Here is a 23,828-nt window from a genome sequence, read left to right as displayed (position 1 = left end):
ATGAAGGAGAAATAGAATTATATGAGATAGAAAAAAAAATAAACAGGAAAAAAATAGAGAAAGTTAAGGAATAAAAGGAAAAATGAACATTATAATTTTCAACATCTAGTTCAAAACTACAAGGTATGTCACCAAAATGAACACAGTATAGATTCTCAACTGTCTGAAATTCTCTTCTTCTCCTGCGACACATATGAGAATGTCTACTTCCCTAGCAGAGACCCTTTAATTCCTGGTGAAATTCAGGTGGGAAGAAAGGCTCTCCAGATCAGTGCTTTCCCTCCTAAAGTTACTCACTGCTGACCAGCAAGACTTCCAGTGAGAATGAGCTGAATGTCCTTTACTTGGAGGTAGGCACAGGTAATTGTTTATCACCACTAGTGAAAGCGTGAATAAACCACTTCTCAGTAAGTATGAAAACTGCCTGTTCTTAATTGATGGCTCTAGTCTATTTTTGCATCTTCCTTTCAGCAAGTTGGCAGAGGAGCTATTTTCTCCCTCTCCTTATGTCTCCTCAAGCTTTTCTCCAAGATGGATCAAAAAAAAAAAAACAAACCTGAAAATATCCTGTGGGGATTACCTCCTGAGCAAACAGAATCAGATGAGGTGATCGAGTTAGCCAAACAAGCCAATTTTCCACTGTACTTATCTTTCTGGACCAGATGTGACTGCGTACTCCCAGCCCAGCCTCAGTAAGCCTGTGCTGTATTTTGTACTCTATTGCCTACAATTCTGTGCACCTAGAAAATCTCCAGTACTGCCTAGGTGACATGCTCCAGTTGTACTCTAAGCAGCTGCTGTGGCAGCAAAATATGGAGAATGTTGCCCTTTAAGTCAGATGTGTTTTAAAAATCAGAAGATTCCTCTTTTTTTTTTTTTTTTTTTTTTTTTTTGCAGGAGCAGGACAGTGGGGGGGGGTAGTGTCCAGCCTTTCAATAAATGACCTGAAAGATTCATCAGTCATTTCTAGACTTGAAAAGGAAGTAGAAACCCTGGAGTATTAACTGGTTATTGGGGGGGGGGAAGTGGTTTTAAATAGACTTTGTGGTTCTTGATTATGATGTGCCAAAAGACACTTTTGCTGTGTCTGCTGAGATAAGCGAGAACTCAAGAACTGTAGAAAAGCTAAGAGGAATGGCAAGCATTAATATTTTAGAAACAATGTAAATTACGCTAAAATCCTGACAGAGCTGAACAAGGAGTAAACAGCAGAAAACAAACAGTATTATTCAGCTTCTCTATACTCAGAGGGTTAAGAAAGCTTGATTTTTTTTTTTTGCTCAGAGGCTGCAGAGAACAGACACTGATTCAGGTTGACGCTTCTTTTCATTTATAATGGGCATACAGTTCTTGTAATGGCCAAGCCTACAAAGAGATCATTAACTAGAGCAGAAGCAGCGGCAAAGCTCAAAATTCACAAGGGTGTCTCCACTTACAGAACTGCAGCAAAAGCAGCTGTGTTCAACAACTTTGCCCAGCCAGCAACAAATCTTCTGTCAAAAAGTGGTCCCAAGACATGGCTTCCTATTCGGTGTGACTTAACCCTACCCCACACACATCAAAATGCTTTTGTCAGAACACATGCTGGGCTGCCTCTCCGAGGCTGTTGCTCAGGAAACACCTTGGGCTGCATGTTCTCGTGTCTGCATCAGTCCTTTAAAGAAAAGAAAACAATTCAAAGATATTTACATTCAATATAGGCTTTTCTGACTGTTTTTTCTCCCCTGAGGAAGCAGGTGAACTTGTTCAGTAATGAGGCCAGAATCCAGCTACACATTCAGACATGTGAATTCATGTACTTAAATGTGGGTAAGACAATAAGGAGTGTATTACCCATGTGATAGTAGTATCATTGTAGACTCTCTGGCACATCTGAGATGAGTATGACACAGGACACTACCTCCCATCTGGACCACAGGCTATGTTAAAACTGCTTGAGCGATTTTAAAACCACCAATGTTAAGGTGCCTGAAGACAGCCCCAATATCCTGTCAGTGTAGTCAGAGACAGTTTTCCACCACCTGAACACACTTACCTCCTGCTATGTTAGATGGTCTAAATAGTCAAGATACCGGCATGTAGTTGACAAATTAGACCCTGGACTTGCAGGATATTCAAACCCTATTGGAGTGGCAGCACAACACCAAGCCTAAGTCCTGGTGGCTAAAGTGTCATTCAAGACTCAATGCAGCTGCCCTAAAGTAAGACACACACTATAATTTTAGATGCCCCAAATGTCCAAGACCTCCCCATCAAGCCTGCAGATATGATCCAGAAAGCCTCACCTTTTAGAGCTATTGATGAGAAGAGGAAAAATAACCAAGAGTATTCAAATGGCACCAGATGTCTATGTTTATTCAAGTAAATCCCAGCAGATGAAATATAATGAACTAGTCATTTGGTCAAAGGCACATGGGATTCTAACAGCTGTCCCCGCTCCACTGATGAATGAACTCCTGACTAGCTGTGACTAGATCTTGCGTTGACTAGATCTGGCAAGAGTGAGACTCTGCTTGTATGCAGACACTTTCATTTGAACATACAGGTTTTATTATCTGTGTAAACCTAAAGATAAATTTTTAGCCTCTTTAATTATTTTGCTCCTACGCCCTAAATGCCAAGGGAATTTAAGTATCCTCCTAACCATTAGGCTATCATAAGACCATGGATTTCTTGTGACCTACATCCAGTATGACTCCCTTACACACCTAGGTGAGGTACACTGGACTGTTCTTCTGAGAGGTTAAGCCTTCCGTGCCAGGAATGCTTTGGAGATCACCACATCCTGGGCAGATACAGCAGGATATGTGACAGTTTGACAAAATCTCTTCCTACAACTGAACGGGCTGACCCATTTAAAGTTAGATGGTCTTCAGAAGGACATCAGATCCACACTAGCCACAGTGCAAAATATGAACCTGGATGAAACACGCACATCAGAGCACTCTCTAATTGCTCTCAGAAGCAATTAGAATCTTCTATTATTGATGATAAGACAAAATGAAATCAAACAGAAATTGGTCAGAGAAAGCCTGTAAGCTGCCATGCAAAGCTAGCCATAGCTTCTCATGGATAGCATGCAATAAAGAGCAGCTAACCTTTCAAAAACAAGGAGAGCAATCCACATGAATATTCAGCAATTTCAGATCACTTCTGGTTGCTAACAGCTGTAGCCATTTTCATGGACAGGATACCGGGCAAGATGGAAATCCTCTCTGAGCCAGAAGGTCAAATCTTACATCCTTGCTTTTTTTAATCAACTTTCACCTTGAAATCGCTGATTTAATTCTAGAATGAGTAATTTATCTACAGTAGCCATTTCATTTGTAGAGACGTGTGACAGATGGAGATCTGTTCCTTTACAGCCCAGGACATACCTACCTGCCAAGGTCTCCATCCTGCTGCTTCCAGGCATCTCTGAAGAATTATTTCCTATTCTGTCTTTAGTGATTCATAACATCGTGGTCTGCAGTCCTCTGTGCTGGGGTACTGGCTCTGTATTCTCACTGTAATAAACCTTACCACAGGAGTCCGGATGGGATCCCCCAGCATTGTTATTTCACATCATGGTACTAGTGAAAAAACAGGACATGCAGTTTGAGGCTGGATATTTTTGGCAATTGTGTTTGGTTCTTATATGTTCACGCTCCCCTGGGATTATTCTCATGTAAGCTTTCAAAGGCCACTGGCAACAAATGAGTCTCATCTTGCAAAGCTAGAACCTATTACAATGAGACTAAACCCTTCCTTGGTGCAGCAAAGCAGCTGGCATTTTGTGAACCTCCAGAAGCAACACAAAACTTATTTTTCCTTAACCATGACTTCAACAGAAAAAGTCCTTTCTTCTCCCTTACTTTCACAATTATTTTTAAGATATATTTATTTTTCCAGACCAGTATGAACAATGCTGTCATCAATGCCAAATTTGAATACAGATAGAGAACTGTGTGTGCTCAAGTGAGAGTGATATGAAATATTCTTAAACTATATTTGGTACCAGGCATCGTGAACGTTTGTCATTAGTAGGCTAGACTGTGCTATCATTATTTACTGTCTGAGCACATACCCACATGAGGAGTCTAACAAACATCAGCGGCATAGCCTGGTATGCACACTAATTACAAAATAGATCATATCCTTATAAAAAACATATACAAAGGGTTGATCTGCCCTAAATCCCTTGCAGTCTAAATGTGAGACAAAGATAGTAGGTAAAGACAGGCAAGAGAGAACAGAGAAGCAGTGATACACTATTTTCTCAGGGTACAATACCAGCAGAGAGAAAAAATGTCAACCTTTTATCAGCCTGGCAGCTGTAAAACGCACAGATAATTTTTAACAGAGATTCAAAGCAGAAAAAAAGGTAGCTTTACTGATGCCTATAAAGAGAGCTTCCTGAGGACAAAGAGCAGCAGGGAATAAAGTGTGCATCTTTGTAACAAAGGGGAATGGAGATTTTTACTCTAGGATGGAGGCTGCTTTTTCGTAGGGGAGAGTTACCTGCAAAAGCACACTTGATGTTTGTGAGCAGACTAAGACTGTATTTGTCAAGGTCAGAGAAAGGAATGCTGCAGTAATCAAGAAATTAAAAGCTAAGAGCCTGAATAAAAAATTCAGTTGGATGGATGGGTAGAAAATGCCATACCTTAAATGTTATGCACGAAGTACATGAAAGATGCAAGCATAGACTGGTTTTAAGGAATAAGGACAAAATCAAAGAAAATACTGGAGTTTGGTAAAATCACAACCCCTTTTATGGGGCTGGATGTCATATAGGCTGGAGATGCTGTTCACAGTGGCCTAAAAAAGGGATGCAAGAAAGAACTGGAGAAGAAAATTTATTAAGTGTTTTTTTAAAGAAAGCCATAATGCCTCAAGATAGGTTTCTAAACTGTCTCAGAACAAAAAAAAAAAGCTTTATATAACAAATTCATATTTTTTAAGCAGAAAGAGGTAAAAACAGAAGAATGCACTGTTAGATGTTTAATTTAGTGTATAACCATTCACATCAGTAGAGGATATGAACATGCAGTGACTTACTGCTGGCTTCTGAACCTTTTCCATAGCTCACACAGCCAGTGCACTTGCTGGAGAGTATACGTAAAGTTAAGAGGTTGAAAAACCTAAATGCTTTCTGCTCCCTGTAGTAGCTAAGCTACTAAAAAGATCCTTCAGAGTCAGTAAAATTAAAAACTATATCTTTAAAATAGGTCCACTGGATCTGTTCAAGAACTGCATGTTGAATTGCTTAGCACACCGTTTGCTGCACAGTGTTTTATTTCTGAAATTATTGCACCTCAAACTAATGATTCATCCTGCTATGTAGATACTTGCCTGAGATTATGAATGATGGGTTGACCAACCAGATCAACAATCCAGAAGTAGATGTGGACATCACAAGGCCAGACACCTTCATTCGACAACAAATCATGGCCTTACGTGTCATGACTAACAAACTGAAGAACGCATATAATGGGAATGATGTCAACTTCCAGGATACAAGTAAGAAACCATTAACTGTCATTACATAAATGTCTTTTTGGAACACATTTATTAACTGGTTCCATTGCAATGACTTTCTTTAGTATTTGTGCTCTGCACTGCTGACAACATAAGAATTCTTTTTCTGTCACATGAAACTCCAGTTATATAGTTCTTTCTTTTACTTCTTTTATTAATCTTCATATCTAGTGTATCAAGACATTGAGAGCTTTCCATAATGCCAACAGTCCACTTCTTTGTCAGAAGAGCACTTAATCATCTAATTAAGTTACAGTGGCTTTCATTTGGATGCTTTGCTGAATGAAATTTAGCATCACCACCACTTTCCCATTCCCAATGTGTTTATCCCACTGGGGTGCCAGATGGAAGGGAAATGGAGAAAAGGGGTGAAAGCTATAACCAACAACACTCATGCTGTTTCCCTCACTCCTTTGTGCCAGGTGATGAAACCAGCGGCTCAGGCAGTGGAAGTGGCTGTACAGATGACATCTGTCCCACCGAGTTTGATTTCATCACCACTGAAGCACCACCTGTCGACTCAGACAGGAGGGAGGTGGAGGCTTCAGCCACACAGCCTGGCTGGTCACTGCAGACGTTGCTTGTCATCTTCATCAGTCTCGTACTGCAGAGACAGTGGAGATAATCCTAGATCTTGTGGGAGAAACTGTGTTTTAGCTACAGAAACAGCCAACTTTCTTCTTTTCTTATACTCTTGGACAATGGACCACGCCACAAACACTTGCAGTTTTCTACAAGAGAACAGTACTGCAACCTGCTTCCCATTTTAGTTTTCCCAAAGAGTACCAGGTACCAGACTGAACTGCTTCCTGCTTTTTTCAGATATCTCTGAAGACGATATACACTCTTGAGAGAATTCTTTCTCAAACCTTTATTACAGGAGACTTTCTGAGCTTCATTTCCTTTTATGCTGCAAAAGGGAAAAAGGATCTTACAGTGTGTGTTTTTCCCCCATCAGAGAAAAAAGAGGGGGGGAAGAAACTAAGAAAACAGTTTTCTTTCTGAATCAAGCCTGATTCAAGGCTGCTGCATTTCAACAGAATATCAATGAAACAAAAAAAAAAAACACAAGAAGGGAACAAAAAAATGCAACCGTTCTTCGCTGACAGCCAGGTTTCCTTAGGAACTTCTGTAGGATGATTCAGGTCATCAGAATGATCATTGTTATAGGGAGGAAGGCTGGATTTTTTTTTCCAACACAAAAGTATGTCTCAACAGTGAATGTCTTGCACTCCATCTGCCAACCACATCAGATTGGTATGAAGGCAGAGAAGCTGAAAAATAAGTTTACCTTTTAGTATGGTAGTAGCTCCACTAGCTTCAGAATATCATGTTACAGTTGTTTAGTATTTAAATCTTAATGCCCAGTAAAAATATGAGTAGTAGCACAGTTTCTTTTAGAATTTATCCATGTTATGCAATTGGCACAGTTTTCCACTTAGCTCACTGCTGTGAGCTCATCAGCCATGACGGTAATATAAACAACGCTCTTGACCCCTCAAGGGTTCAGATAGAAAATAATCTCTTGTGATAGAATCTTTTTCCTTTTGTTACTGTTCTGACATTGATTAGAACTTTCTGCTACTATGTTCATTATCCTACCAAAATGGCAATTCTCTAATGGACTAACAGCAACTGGATCAATAGTGTGTTTCACACCTAACTACATCTTTCATATCAGTTAATTTGAGTGTCACAAGGATTTCGTCTACAAAATCTCAGAACAAACAAATATATAGTACTGACATGGAGATTTCTTTCACTTTTTTAGTCTTAGTATGATCATCTATTTTTATATATATAAATATATATAAATCACAGATTTTAACTTCTTAATTACAAGCTCAGGGTTGACACTTCTTTGTAAGAAAAAAACTTTTGGTCAACCAGCTCTTCTTTTTTTTGTGCTGCTCTGGAAAGTAGCCCTTTGATGACTGGTAAGCATGAAAATCAAAGAAGAGAATTTTTTACGTATCCAGTTGTCCATTTCTTAACAAGTTTGCAGGATGAGGGAGATAACCTCTCTCATATGTATGTATTTGTGGGGGGCATGTGAGTTTGTATGATAGGCCTAGAGAAGGACTGGGATGTTAATTGTGATGGCAATTGTACTCTCAGATTCTTCAAGCATACCTTGCTTTAATAATCATTGCCTAAATGACCATGGTCCTGGATAGAGTTTTTTGCATCTGGTCATAAGACCCAAGGTGGAAGCTGTTTCAATCCTGGCCAAATGAGTGTCAACAATTAGACATCAAAATCTTCCTTCTTCTATCAGCTGCAGACAAAAGACTTCTGGGGCAATGTTGTGTGGTGTTGAAATGATTTGCCAGAAATTTATTTCCTGATTCTTATGTTGACTCTGGAAATGGTATAGACAAATTGTAGTAACACTGTAAATCCAGCCAACCACGTTACAATTTAGCAGCAGAGCAGGTAGATCTTATCCATTGCCATCACTTTTTCTTGTCAAATTATAATTAGCTATCGATTTAGGCATGAAATTAAAATAGAAACACACAGTACGTTAGGATAAAGTATACTTAAGCACTTTTACCAGAAAGTATTTACAAACTATTTATATAGTATGTCTAATAACAAAAAGCATAGGTTTTGAGCCACTTGTATTCCATGCTTTTTATTTTTCCTGTTTATTTGTTTGTTTGCTTCAGAGTATAACAATAGCATCATAGAATGATAGAACCATAGAATCATTTGGGTTGGAAGAGACTTTAAAGATCATCTAGTTCCAATCACCCTGCCATGGGCAGGCATACCATTCACTAGATAAGGCTGTTTAGGGCCCCATCCAACCTGGCCCTGACAGGTGGTCTGTTCCTCTGGGCCCAGATTAGTGTGCATGAGTCACTGTCTAAGCGTTCAGATCACACGAGTCTTACACCAGCCATAGCAATGTGTCCCACTTCTCCAAGGGTTCTCCCTGGAGCAAGTCTTGTCATTTAGTATTTACTGTCTCTAGGAAGTTTAAGCCAATTCTTATTGGTTTTTTCTTTTGCCCTGGCACAGCAAGTACCAAGCAAAGGGTCTTTGCTTTTAATTTTTTTCCTAAACTTGCACATGTATCATTTTACAGAGAGAACTCTTTAAAAATCTCCCCTGGTCCATCTCTTTCTACCCATCTCCACATCCTTTCTACCCATCTCCACATCCTTTCTACGCTTCTCTTTAGCAACTTTGTTTCAGGAAAAGCTGAGTGTGATTTTGACTTCTCCCACTGTGTGTTTATTCAGTGGTAACTGATACTATTATTCTCGGTCTGGAAGCTTATCAACAGGCAACAAAGTCCAAGGCCTCTAAGGCAAATCCTCTGTTGCACCTGCTCCACACTGCTAGTAAAGGAGCTGATGGACTCATCAGGTCTTTGTGTTAGCCTCAGCCCACACGTAGTGATCTGGTGACTATTTTCAGCTGGTGCAACCAAGGTGAGTGTCCAGGGTGTTCTCAGCTGTTTGTAGACCTCCACGGACTTTTGGACAAGGAGGAAGAGAGATCCCTAAGAACTAGGATGTGTGCTAAAGGCTGTTCTCACTCGGGGAGCTTGCAGCAGAGACTCTCCTCTTCTTGGACTGGATCTTACAAACTGCTGCTCAAAAAACAAACCAGCCTAATCTTTGTCAAAATGTAATTGTATCAAGGGAGTTCTGCCAGAAATTTATGTCTTCCATAATATTATTTCTCCTCTTATTTTCCTACTATGCATGGTGATATCTTGTCAGGAGATGGAGATGCCTTTTCGTGAGGTATTGTGCATACATTTCTTTAATAGTCCCTAAAGGTTAAATACTCTGTTCCTACATTGCATTTTTCTGAGATTAAGAGAGCTATTACATCTGCAGGAGGAAATTAATTTGGGAATGAAAGAAAGAAAAGAAAGAACATTCGTGTTCATAAATATAAGACTCTACATAATTTCCAGTGTTTCTATTTGCATATCCTTTGCATCCAATAACTCTTCTAATAAGGTAATTTTTTGGTGTGCCACAATTTAAATTTCTCTTCTGCTAGCAGCCAACAAAGTAAGAAATTATAAAGAAGACAATTACCTGTTCAAGAAAGTGAAGCTAAGTCCTAAGGAAAAGTCCTTTGGTTGTGTAAACCATCTATGCTGCACAATCCAGAAATTCTTGACATTTTGTGTTCTTTTAAAGTGGAGACTAATAAAAAATTAGATCCAATCACTTACATAACCAGTGCTGCAGAGCCCTGTGAGGTTTTTCTTTTCAATATTGACTGAATTGCTTTGGCACCAACCCCAAATTTTTAACGTTTATTGTATTGCAGACTTTTCTACTGATAACTCAGTACATAGTATTATAACCACAGTGCAGAATTCCTGAACTCTGGCCAAACTTAGGCATTCCAAAAGAGACAATCAGAAAAAAAAATTGAAAAAAGGGGGTAGAGATTTCCAGCAAAAGAGCAAAAGGACAGGAACCTGTGCCTCGGTGTTCTGGTAAGGGTTGATCTATCCCAATACCCTAAGAGATATCACAGAACTCTGTCCATGGAAAGCTCCCAAAACCTGAACGTCAGACACAAAAATCATCCCAGTTCTGTGGGATCTTTATGAAGGATTATTCCCACAGATGTATGAACCAGTTTCACCTGCTTCCATGCAAAATGTCTTTACTGTGCGAGTAGCAGCACACTGGGACAGATTGCCCAGAGAGGTTGTGGAGTCTCCCTCACAGGAGATATTCAAGAACCATCTGGATGCAATCCTGTGCAGTGTGCCCTGGGATGACCCTGACTGAGTAGGGAGGTTGGAGCAGGTGATCCACTGTGGTCACTTCCAACCTCACCCATTCTGTGATTCTGTGATTATGTGATTCTGTGAGCTGGAGCTGTTCTTGGGAGCTGGACTGCACGTGCAGTGTCTCAGTAGGCAGCAGTTGCCTTCAATTTACTGACTCTGAATCATTATCAAATGTAACTATACTTATTCACTGAGACATTTATTACTTCAACGTGAAAAATAAATTACAGCACTGATGCAAGTTGTGTTTTTTGTTTTTAATTTGCTTCCAAAGGTAACCCATTAAAACTGAACACAGAAAATTTTAGAATGAATATGCATGTTTCAACAGATTTCATTTTGGATATTAAGAAGAAATCCTCATTTCAAAGACCACAAAATGATATTTACTGTATTAACCCACAAATGTTCAAAGCTACTAAAGGAGAATTAATAGAGTTAACAACAGTGGAATATTACATAAAATTGCAAAAGCCATAATTTTAATGGGAAATTCAGCAGTCAAAGGCTAAATCTTAGCATCAGGACTGAGATTATGTTGTCAGAACACAATAGACTCAGTAATGCCTACTTTCAAGAAAGTTAGGACAGGTGATGTACTTAATATGGCAATGTTTTCATTACAGCTACTCAAATGGACTGTGAGGATCATATTGACATGTGTAATTATGATCATTTTTTTAATAAAACAATGATAAAGACCAGAGTACCTTGGTAACAGGGTACATGAAAGATAAATGTTATGATAGTAAGCATTATCTAATCTGTTAAACAGTATAGGAAATGTAATGGAAATCAATGTAATTGATTTCTGGAAGTTTCAATGTAATTGAAACTAATTTTTAAAGTAAAATTCTAGCATCTGACAGGAGTGATGGTCTCAGATTAGTTTAGTCAGAACATTTTCCAACTGTTTATCATATTCAAATCTGCTGACCAAAATAACCAATCAATCACTTGAGGGTAATTTGCCAACATAACAGGAAATGTTTGTTTACAGTACTTACTTACTTTTTCTACTGAACTGATTGTGCATCATGTGATCATATAACAAACATGTGCATTTCACCTGTGTGAAATCCTGTCACCATGACAATGCCAATGAGAGCTTTGTCATTAACAAGGATTTTGACTATAATCAGAGAGGAAAAAGAAAGTCTCTTTTTTTCTGGAAGCTGTTCATATTTGGGTTCTTTCTGACTCTCAATAAAAAAACAACATTGTCCATAAAAAAGTGACATTACCATCATCACCTGTAAGTTTCCAAAGTTTACTCTGAAAGAGTTGCAATCTTTCTGCCTGGCTTCCCCACAGCCAAGGTCTCTGGACTGTCCAGAAGTTGAAGAAAGTAGTGTATGGTTGTCTATAACTTGAAGTCTACACAATTACATCAAACCATTTAAAGAAAATGGGTCAGTATTTCAATCATCTCTCATTTCACCTTTATTTTTAATTATGCAGCATTGATAATTAACAGTGTAACACACATGAAAGGCTTTTGTAACACTCTGTGCTAAAAAAAACCTTCTTCCTTTTCCTCTTTTTTTCTGGCACCAGAAAAATCTGTGAGGCTTCATACTTATAGCAGTAGGCAGCATCTGGTGTGTAGTTTGTTTATTAAATTCAGAACAGCTGCATTACTAAGAGGAGTTATCTTTTTCTTGAGAGGAAACAGGGAATGGGAGTGTCCATTTATCATTAGCGAAAAAGAGGTACAGAATGGCAAATATTTATTTTAGATATAGTAGGGGTCCATCCATCCATCAGCATTTCTGAAGACATTTTAAAGCCAAATTTCCACAGAAGACAAACCTACTCCCACTAAAATATAAATCAATATGATTTTTTTTCCCTGAAAAAGTACAGATTATATGGCTTACAGTTCCAAGCATAAGTGGAGTTGGAAAGAAATTTGCCTTCTCCAAAGTGGGATGCCAGCCATTTAGACAGCTCTGCTCCTTTCAACTCTCCTCAGCTCCCATGCAGACAACCCAAAGAAAGGACCCTCCCGGGTATGCAAGTTGTCCCTGTGGATGATGAAGCTTGTTTTTCCAAGAGAGTTAGAAAGATAATTGAGGAGTGAGTCAGGGAAGCAGTGACTTCACAGTGAGGCCCAGTAGATATATATGACTGTGGTGAATTAACAGTAAAATCAGGTGAGGTACAGCTGGTACTTCTCACATGTGTCCAGCTCTTCCTTTCAACCTACTGCCTATGAATTTTCAGTGTAATCTAATTATAACCATCTACTGATGGACATAGCAAAGGCACAAATATTGCTTCACAAGTCAGTGGTGGTCTGGTAGTCTGCTGCAAAGTTTCTCTTCTCAGTTTCCTGGTAGATGTCTCATTCTCTATCTTTCGGAGTATGAGGAAGAGTTTACTACCTTAGACAGATTTTTGTGTGACAATAATACTTTTTTTCTCTTAAAAAAAGTGTTATTTAAGCACGAAAGTTGTTCACATCTGTCATAAAGATTTCTCAATTTCACTATGGATCTAGTGAGTTTTCTTCTCAAGCCTGAAGACGGCAGTCTCAGGGGATTTGGAAAAAGCCCAAACTCCATTAGTCCTCTAAGTTTCTTAGAGGTCTCTCATGTTCCTCTAAATACCCCAAACACCAGGTTACAGGTGGACTGTGCTCCTTTTTCTCCCTCCTCTCCTCACTCCTCACCTCAAAGTATCATCCTGGGCTTGAAAAATCTTTCAAAATGAATGTTTCATCTAAGCTAGTACGTTAAAAAACAAAAAAATCCTTTTTGTCATGTCTGTGTTTCCTGATGTTAAGTATTTCTAACTAAAGCTCCGTGTGCCACACATCCTATCTGTCTTTGAGACACCAGTGTCGCTGTGACAATTTTCTACTCCAGGCTGAACTGTCTTTTCAATCATTTTAACTCACTGGATTTTCTATCTCCCTTTGCTAGATTTCTGTGCTTTTGCTAGCACTTAAAGCTTCTATTTTCAGACAGAGGATGTAGCAAAAAAGAGGTTTGGTTCACTTACTTTGGGGGATTTTTTCAGGCTTTGTCAAATCCCACCTTTAGCTTTTATTCTTTACTCTAAACATGCTCTGCTGGGTGTACGTTCTTGATTATCTGACATAAATCCTGATGATTCCTTTTTCAATATAGTGTATAGTTAGAACTTATGGACTAGGTATTGGGGCATTCATTCTGTTGTGGCAAAATCCTGTTTCTTCCTTATAACTGTAGCAGACAGTTTCCATTTTGTTGTCTGCCATGCTGATAAGACAGCAAGGCCAATGGCAAAGAACTTGTGGATTTTCTGTAGCAAGATTAACTTAATGGGCAACAACTTCAGGAAACAATCCATATCACTTCTGTAATTGATTATTTTGAGGACTGGCGTTGGGTATTTTTTATTTCCTTTTATTTTATTTTAACATTCTGTGCTTCATTTGATTTACTTTACACATTGGCTATGTATGTATTATGTTGTACACATGTAATATAACTACGGATTAACAGTTTCAGTCTTTAGATAACACAGAAGAATTTTAAGTAGTTGGTCAATCTTAGTTTGTTTCTAAGAGCTACAAAGTGATGATCAGTCTTAAAAATCTGCCCAAATAGAAGTCCAAGGACTTCAGATTTCATCTTTGTGCTATTAGTTGAGTTTGAGGCTCCAAGAATATTTTGTAAATAATTTGTGAATATGTGCTTATACTTGAGGGGAGAGAAAGGAGCATTTGCATCTCAGAAATCTTCTGAAGCTTTTTTTCAACTTCTGCCTAATCTGAATACAAATTTACAAATGAGCAATTTGCATTCAGATGTTCAGGGCTGTCAAACTATATCAATTGATGGACATTTATATACCAACTCCTCCCAGGTTACTTTGTTTTGCTGAGAAGCAATATCATTTAATGTCCTCTAGCAATTTTGTTATATTTATCAAATTCAAAGAAAGGGTGTTGTTTAAGTAGGTCAGATATCTTAATTTAGGTGCCAATTGACATTTATACTTGCTTGTAAAACTTTTATGGCTCCAGATGTATGAACATTGCTTGAAAGCATGCAAATTATTAGCTCCAGTTTTTATGCTATATTTCTAGATAATATTTATCATAGTTAAATGTGAATTTATAGGGATGATATTTTAATGCAAGTCAAGTTTAGAATAATTCGTTTTAGACAGAAATAGGTTTGGGTTGAAAAAATCTCACTGAACATTAAACCTGCTTTTCTACTGATCCAATTCTAACATTTCTGCTTAATCTGATATCAAAAAGAACCAAAACCTACAGATCCCATTTACAGATCATACCTGGAACTAAATGATAGTTTCAATTTTGGGAGAGTTCCAATCAAAATGAAAGTTAGAGAAAAATCCCAAGTTATCCCAGCTCTAAGTACTAACTATAATGACACAGTATTTAGCAACATATGTCAGTATGCGTATATATATAGCAGTGTAGCAAGGCAGAGTTTGAACTTTTGCAGAAAAGATTCTTTATGACTTTGTAACTTCAGAGAAGTAATGTACCAGGACAGAAATAGAAAAATATATACAATCATTTTGATACATTTGTGAAATAGATTTCACAGAACCTCATATTTTTTGTGCAAAATGCCTTAAATGACTTTCTGTAGGGCTAATGCAATTGAATTTGTTTCTGTATATAGCCTTTTATAGTAATTACTTCAGATGCAACGCTAGACTTTTCTTTCCACTGCAATCATATACAGCCTTACGACTACTAGCAACAACAGACAATGAAAGCTCTGCTTTATTAGCTGTGAATGCACTTTTGGTCCACTTGTAGACTGAGAGCTTGGAACCAAGAAGTGGTGACAGTGCCAAGAGTGCCAAGACCTTCATGATGGGCAATACCTGCATTCTCTCAGGCTTCAAATCCTTTCCCACCAACTCATTTTCCTCTCACACAATCTGTCTTTATGAAAACCGGCTGTGACTTATGGCCTCAGGTCATCCCACCAAGCACTAGGCACTTCAGGGAGCACATCACCTTTCTAGATCTCTACAGTTAGTCACAAGATATGGGCATCTGTGAAGAGGCTTACCTCTCTTCCCATCACAGCCTGGGATGACAAGGTTTGTCGTGTAAAAATCTCACTTAAGTGCCTGGAGGTAGATGCCACTGGTGAGATAAGGGATCCAGCCTTCACCCAGACTCTCTCCTGTCCTTCTCTTTGTTGGCTCAATGGTGCCTCTTCATGCCAGAGCTGGAGTGAGGAGCCTGGAGAAAGGTCTCTTCTGGGGAAGTCACAGTACAATGACTTTGTTTCTGGGCAAATCAATCCTGATGTAACTGGGCACACAACCAACATGCATTCATTGTTCTGAATGCTACCCAATATTGTTACCTTTGCATTCTTCCTTATAAGTCATTTGAACCAGTCAAATATCCTAGTTTCGAGCAGAAAAGGCGACTTCCTTCAATATGCATATGCACAAGGGATGGAGCTTGTTTCCAAGACAAGTCTTTTCTAAAATCCCAGATGTCTTTCCAAGGCTGATGAAAGCAGTGCACAAGGCTGAAGCTAGCTCAGAGAGTTAGCAAGGATTATGATGCACATGGCTGAAGGACAGAAAGCAAATTACTACAAGTTCCTCCTCAAGAGTGAGGAACTACGATAAAGATACCCTTTGGGCTTAATCATTAATGCACTTAGTCATTTGTCAGTCTCAGCCCTTACTGCATCAATGAAAGAAAATACACATCTAAGAGGTCAGTAGAGAGAGCAAGGTTAATATATACAGGTTAATGCTGACAAACTACTAACAGACCTCCTGAAAAATAGCTGATTGTTATGACAGAAATAACTTGTTAAAAGCTGAAAAATAATTAAATGCAGCTTCTTCTGTATGCCCCTGAATCTCTTGGGTCTCCATAATGAGGAAATCCTTTTTCATTCCCCATAATGAGGAAGTACTTTTTCATTCCCCAACATACTTTTTGGGAGGTTGGTACTTGAAATGTGGCAGAAACCAAAAGCCCTAGCTATAAAGCACCCATTCAGTGTCCAGTTTTCTGGGTCTCCTGCTCTTCCACTTTGTTTTCCTTTTTGCTTTTCTAAGAATGGCACATGCACATAGTATATGTCAGAATGCATCTCTCTGCCTGTATGCACATTTATTTACACATACACAAATATATATATATCTATCTATAAATACAGTCACAAAACAGTAAATTTGAAGTGCATATGCTATAAAAAATATTGGAAAAGCTCCATTTGCCACAATACTTGACACATAAGTAATGAGAAGAGTCTTAGGCAGGGACTTGTGCTTTAGAGATGATTATACTTTGTGTCTCTATAAATGTTGTTGAAATTTTCTGAAATAACTGTAAAAGGGTGAATCTGCAGAACTTAATTTGGCAACATCTGCTGGTACTGGTAAGGAAAACATAAAAAAAAGACAACTATCCAGATAAAACCAGCAACCCATAAGGTATCTCATTCATGGTATTTTGGGGCTTTACTGATATGAATTTCATTATGTTGGGGGTTTTATTTGAATTGTAAAAAACATGTAGAAGCTCACCAAGCTTTCAGAACACCTACCTCCTTCCTTTCAGACTACAAATATTGCTAAATTATGACTTTTCTATATTTATGAAAGTATGTTCTTTAAAAATTAATTGGGTAAAATGCAGATGATCAAAACCATCATCCTAGTTGGTGAGGGTTTTTTTAAAAAATGGAAATTCATAATGCATGGAAAGTGGCTCTTACTTCTAATGGTATCACCTGACCCCCCTTTAAATGAATTACAGATTTATAATCATACTGCTGCTGTCCATCACTTAAGAATTACATGACTCAACAATACCCGACGGATTACCCCCACAGCCACTGGGTCTTTTTCATTTCTTTCTTCTCCACACACTTTCCTCCAGAAAGTTTTGATTAGTAGAAATGCATTCAGATTTCCCCGTGGATAAAAAGAAGGGAAGTGTTTGACATTTTCAAGACAATCTCAGACAGTACTGCTCGGCCCATTGCTTTTCCATTTCCCCCTGAGTCTTTACGAAATCCAGTGCAAAACAGTCAATGTGGTTTTCACAAAGCAGTGATCAGTAATGTAAATACCATTTCTTCCTTCAAGACTTATAATGAATTCTGTGTTTCTTAAGCTTGTTTCTTTCACAGTTTGTCATGTCAAGGATGTTAATGATATTTGGAAATCACAGAACAGTTAAACCATAAAACATTGTGTTTCTGTCCATTAGTAAGAAAAGTTTGACTACAGGGATATTTTGTTGGAAGGGTTGTATTAACAGTCATTTACATATATATATATATACATATATATATATACATTTGTAGAGCCGCACCTGCTTCTTTCATATACCTTAAAATTAGTGCCAGATAATGAATGTCCTCCTATGAAACTCATTTTTTATACTGCATCTTCCTGAAATATAGACATTAGAAGACATTGCTGCTCAGCCAAGGCAATTTTGCCTGGTGCAATATTATGTTACTAGACAAACGCATTTGAAGAAGGCCACATACTATATTTTCTAAATCAATACTTTCTTTTGCTGCCTACTGAAAAAGGATAGGATTGTAATATTCAGTAACAGACCAAGACAATAACTAGCATTCTTAAAGATTAATTTTATTTGCCCTGCTTTTTGCCTACAAACATTATCCACATAATGCTTTTCAGAAAGATTGTACCTTCTTAGTTTCTCTGTTTCATAGTATACATATATTAATGAATATGTATTTCCATTGACAACAGTGCAAGTTATTTCTCACATAGTGTTATTCTACTGTTTATTCATGTGCATATTTTAAATTTGCAATGGCTTGTTGGAAGGTCTAATTGATTGTTGCTGATTACTAGACGGATTTTCTTTTGTTAAGGCATCTTTACATAAAATTCTGATCATTACATGAAAGTTTAATTCTGATTTTAGATCTTAATGATACTCTTTTCAAAATCACAGCAAACTTTTTATCTCCAAAAAACACTGTGTTAAAAATCTCAGGAAACACAGTTTTTCCTGTTGTCTTCATAATAAGAAATAAATAGGCTTTTCTCAGTTAAACAAGAGGATTTATTGACCTTTATATTAATCTTGCCATAATTGGACTGGCAGAGCATTAGAATATAGAATCCACAATTAACTAACTCTCTGTGCAGAGAGAGCAATAGCTCAGCTAAAAAAGATTGCTTGTCAGGAAAGTCTTACTGATGCAACACACATATTCATTTGCAGACCATCTACTTTACATACCTAGTTGCAGCAACTACTGTGGAATGCAACATCAAGAAAGAAATGAGGGAGTCAAACTATCTGTCTCCCAATGCCATGAGATCTCGACTGTCTATGCAACAGACAGAAATAGGGAAACACATTCTTTCCACCTGCTGTAGGTGCCTATACTGTATGTTGCTCCTACTTCTCTCTGTTGACACTACAGAGGATTCGTGGTCTGGCATCAAGCTGTTTGAATGATTCATTTGCATCCTCAACTTAGAAACCTTTATAGATATGTACAATACCACAGTAGATGGTTTGCACACAGACCATTAATCCAAGTATTAAAGATAGGTGACCAGAAGTAGTCATTTTTGGTGAGGTAACTATTCTCAAGGTGTGTGAATGAGGACTCCCCAGTGTAGTTCCTTTCAATTCAAAGTTTAAAAGTGTTACAGAACCTGGACAATTTATATTGTGTGAGGACTATGCAATGGAGGATCAGAGACACCTTCCCCAGCCTCTCTGGTCCTCCTCCCATTGAAGCTAGTGAGAGTTTGCCATCAGCTCCAGTACTAGGAAAAGCATATCTAAGAAATTTGATACTAACCATTTAAATCTGTGTTTATATCCTCAGTGTCTATCTCTCAAACAACACTGGTGACGCTTAGTAGTTCATAATTACAACGGAAATAAAGTGTGGGACTACCTTTTACACTGTTGCTTAATATTCAGTACTGTATGTATATATCAACTTGACACCTCAGTGAAGACTTTGACATGCCTTATTCGTTCTAGTTATTTTTATGGTATTGGTTTTGTTAGATTGCTTTACCTTATAAAGAATAAAACTATAACTGCTCTGACTCAAAACTGTCCAATTCATTTTTATCCAAGATTTGTTAAATCTAAATCACGTTCATCGGTTCTTCTCATTCTCATCACCCTTCACTCACCATGAAGGCAATGTATATTGGTGGTTTGAAAACAGGGATTTGATATTCTCTGATGGACTACAATAAATATCTGAAGTATCTTCCTCGTGTCTTGTGGTTTCTTGTCTGCAAAAAGAAAAGTGCTCTCTGCAGACCAGTAACATTAATCCCATGATTGGCAGCTACTGGAGAATCATGAGGTAAAATGAATCTTTAAAATAACTTACGAGAAGTTCATTCTACAGCATTCTTTTTCCAGTTGTATTTATGTGCCAGGCATATTTCCCTAAAATCTGTCAGAGAAGTGAAGAACATCATGACATCTAAGAATGAATTTCAGACAGAAGCCATTTATTTATTCTCTTGCAAAAGGTGAGATCTTTCTGTGGTTATACATAAAATACTTTTAAAAATTATACTTAATTGTTATTTTGAATTACTTGTTAGTTCAAAGTCAATCATATCAGGAGCTAATTTAATGGTAGCATTTTATTGCAATTGTTGAATATCTTTTTTTTTTTTTTAAGACTGCCCATGATACAGAAGTCTAAAAATGTAAATCAGTCTTGTTCTCTGAGAAATATGGGATCTGGTAAATGAGAGGGTTTGGTTTCTCCTTTTTAATTTGACTTATTCTAATTCCTTCAGTTGAGTCTAAGATTTCATACTAGGTTTTTAAACTAGTCAATACAACCTCTTAAAAATTCTTCTGTTGATTGGGTTTCAAGTTTAAGGGTTTTGTTCAGCTGCCTAAATATTGCTTCTGGCATCACTTGAAACAGCTTAAGCTAGCTAAGGCATCTGCCCAGAGCCAGCAGATATGACACAGGACATGCAGAAGCCCTGCATCCTTCCAGACTGGCAACTGGTTGTCCAGATGGGATGGTCTCAGGAACCTTAAACTAAAGGCCTATGTTTAGGCAAGAGAATCAACTTCCTAAATTCAGGTGAGCTGAAACCCACCCTAACCCGATACAAACCTAGATTTGGGCAAACTGAATCTCACCCTGAGGATGGATTTTGTTGTCTAAATAGAGGCACTGTTGCCATTCTGGACATGGCAGGTTTGGCTCACTGCGCACTCTGGATCTGCTTTATATGTTGTGTCTACATCTTCTAGCCCACTGATTATGCCTTGGATTTTCTAGGGTATCTCAAATGGCACTAGGCACTTTTGTGAGGCCTCTTGAGTCACAGCTTGTATTGCATTCAAGATACCTGTCTGTAGCTGGCAAATATGCAGAGCAGCAAGAAATCCATGCCTTCCTGGGGTACAAGCTGGAGCAAATCCATGGCACCAATGAGCACCTTCAATTACCTACATCTAGGTGTCTAAGACAGATGAAGCCTGGTAGTTTCTGGGGGTGTCTGTCACCAAACTGAGAGAAACTAGTTCATTTTAAAACCATTTTTGTGAATAAATTGTTTGAGCAGGGTTGGGAAATGTACTCCCTTCTTTAGAGCAGACTGCTATGTTGCTCATTCTAGACCAAAACACTGAGTTTTCAAACAAAAAAATATAATACTTTGCAGTTTTCAGCCTCTGAAGAATGATTTCCAGCTTCTAATAATTTTATAATATTCTTTGTCTTATTAACAAAAGGCAAACTTTGCTGTGCATGGAGGTAAAAACAATCACTTGTCATAGAAGATCTTAGTGAAAGCATCAATTTAAAGTTCTGCTACTTGCCTGAAGAGACATTACCTGAAACAGTGCATAGAGTCTTCTGTGAATCATGGAAAATCTGACTCATTTTAATTATTATTCTCTTCTTGGGCACTTACCAGAAGCTTCTGTTAATTAATAGTGCCTTGCTTTAAATCCTGATGGAACAGAATGAAAATGTGAATTGCTAGAGATTTGATTCCGTTAAGTGTTCAAAATCTACCTGCCTATTCAAACACCACTGAATCCTTTAGTCTGGAAATTCTATGATGACCATTTTCTTTGCCAGATTTCTGATATTTATTTCGCGGCTGTATGAAACATTGCAAGTCTATTACGATCCTTTGTCTCATCAGAATGCAAATAAAATTCAAGGAGAATAAGATATGAGAAAGTATTAAAAAAAAAGTGAAAATATGAGTACCTAACTGTTTGAAAACAACAGACACTTCTATTTGAGTTGCAAGTAAGATTCTGGTCAGGTTTTTTACAATTTAGAAATGATATTTGAACGCCAGCCTTAGCACTGACGTGATATTGATATACTAAATTCTGAGTCTTTGGTGAATTTATTAGCACACTCTTGGTTTAATACACTATTGAACCTAATATCACATTTGCATCTGTGAAATGCATATCCATTCACTTGAATGTTTGGGTAGTATAGATGGTAAACATTAATAAATCGAATTGACTGTTGACATTAATCCAGGAAAAACTGTGAGCAAAGAAAATGTTTTCTGATACATTGCTAATCTCAGACATACCACAAAGCCATCAAATACATTCTCAAAAATATTCTGATATTTAATATAAAGAATATGCAGGTGTCAAGTATTTGCAACATGATGTAAATGCAAAAAAACCCCTCCCCTAGAATTTGGATCTGCATGAGGAATGCTATTGTCTTATAAGCAGAGGGACAGTAGCCCATTTTCATGCAGCTCCATGTGATGGATGATGCTCACTTCTGCCATCAGCTTCCTCTGACCAAACCCGACCCATGGGAGGAAGTGCAGGGCTGGGCAGCCCATGCAGCCAGGAGCTCTGGGGACAAGGCAATGAGAGAACATGAAGGATATGAGAGGCCTGGAAAAGAGACCAGCCTACTGTCCAAAGACAGCTTTGATACTTATAATTGCCTCAAGTAAATTACGCTATGAGATAGTGAGTATGGGAGAGAGAGGAGAGTAAAATGAAAGAAGTCCAGGAGCTACAGAATAATAGAATTAAGAGAAAAAAAATTGAGTTGAGTATCAGTAAAAATATCCTTGAAGTGAAACAGGTAAAGATACGTAGGAGGCGTACCCCAGGGACGCAAGGTGAAGCATTCTGAGTCTTGTAGTCTCCAGCAGTACACTGACACATGGGCAATATGTGTTCTGCTGTGATTGTGTCTAGGCGAATCCCATGCTCCCCAAAGGGTATATAAGGGGGTATTTTCCTTTAGATAAAGGATTTGGCTGCTTGCCAACTGAGCTGCTGGGTCTTGTCTTATTATATTATACCAATAAGCCACAAAGATACCAAGTCTGGCTCCTGATTTTAATTTTTGTGATAAAATTTCTCTTTCTTGGTTTTTTTTTTTTCCTGTTAATGATTTTCTTCAATTAAGCTTTTATTCAGTTTGGGTAGAGATATTAATTAATTCAAAACAATCAATAAAATTATAAATACAGAAACTCTTCCCACACTTAATTAGATGTTAAAAACTTTCATCTTTAACTGTAACCCTGACTTTACTTAAAACAGCAGACTACATACAATAAATACAAAGGGTTAGTACATGGGACAACTATTTATGCTACTCAATTTATGATGTTTTTCTAAAACACAGCTATGTTTAAGCATCATTCTACCTTTTCCTACTAGTATGGATATTAATAAATTAGAGGAAGGTAAAACAGACATATTTGTCAAGCAAGGCAGAAAGAGGCAAAAGGACAAGGTAAACAATGTGGAAGAGAGGAGAGAGACAGGAGAAGTCTCTAAAGGAACCAAAAGAAGTGAAATCTCTGGGCACCTCCCAGCAGAAAACAGAACTGGGAAAATCCTGCACTAAAATGCAAACACACTAGAAATTCAGACTGGATTTCTTTCTTTTTTTTCTTTCCCCAACTGATATGAATCTTGGAAAATTCTGTTTCCCAATTGTGAGGCACTGGATTATTCTATTATCAGATCAGAACCAACTCAAATACTTGTGTGGGGGTAGCACTCACAGAACCCACATGGCAACCCTTCTGGGTGACCACAGAGCCCATATGGAAGCCTCATGGGACCGCTGTCGATCAAAAGGGCAGCCTGGGAACACACCCACACCATGCGCCCTGGAACCCCTGATCCAGCCTCTCTTTGGCGGCACCACGCCTCACTCTGGCATGGAGTCACAGGGTGGTCATTGAGCCAGAGTCCCACCTGGGACAGGTTGCCACAGGGACACATAAAACCAACAACACGTGCCCCTCTCTGTTGCTCTCTCTTTCCGGGGACCTGCCACCTATCATCAGAAGCTGGACTTCCATAGGACTCTTTGGTAGTAGCTATTTAATAGTCTATTTTTCTCTTATTCTCCTCTCTTCTTACTCACTCCTCCATCTTTACTCCTTTTTCTTAATCTTTTTATTTTTTTACTTTTTTAATCTCTTTTCTTACTTAATATTCTGGGTAACTTAAAACTGGTGGGTTGGATTTTGTTAGTTGTGTGAGTTGGCATGTGCCAAG

At 38.1% G+C, this 23,828-nt stretch overlaps 1 protein-coding gene across 1 annotated transcript in view; it reads left to right on the top strand.

Moving 5' to 3' along the window:
* The window catches only part of GPC6 (glypican 6), a 539,625-nt gene extending 527,394 nt beyond the window's left edge, over window positions 1–12,231 (top strand). The window contains exons 9-10 of the mRNA XM_027645576.1: window positions 5,327–5,502; window positions 5,943–12,231. Of these exons, the coding sequence (XP_027501377.1) occupies window positions 5,327–5,502; window positions 5,943–6,145 (379 nt within the window). The 3' untranslated portion in view covers window positions 6,146–12,231. The remainder of the gene's footprint in view (window positions 1–5,326; window positions 5,503–5,942) is intronic.
* The last annotated feature ends 11,597 nt before the right edge of the window (window positions 12,232–23,828 follow it).

This window comes from Corapipo altera, unplaced genomic scaffold, assembly GCF_003945725.1.
Source record: "Corapipo altera isolate COAL_440 unplaced genomic scaffold, ASM394572v1 0, whole genome shotgun sequence".
Taxonomy (NCBI): domain Eukaryota; kingdom Metazoa; phylum Chordata; class Aves; order Passeriformes; family Pipridae; genus Corapipo; species Corapipo altera.
The sequence above is the reverse complement of the archived record's forward strand: the minus strand, read 5'-3'. Positions and strand labels throughout refer to the sequence as shown.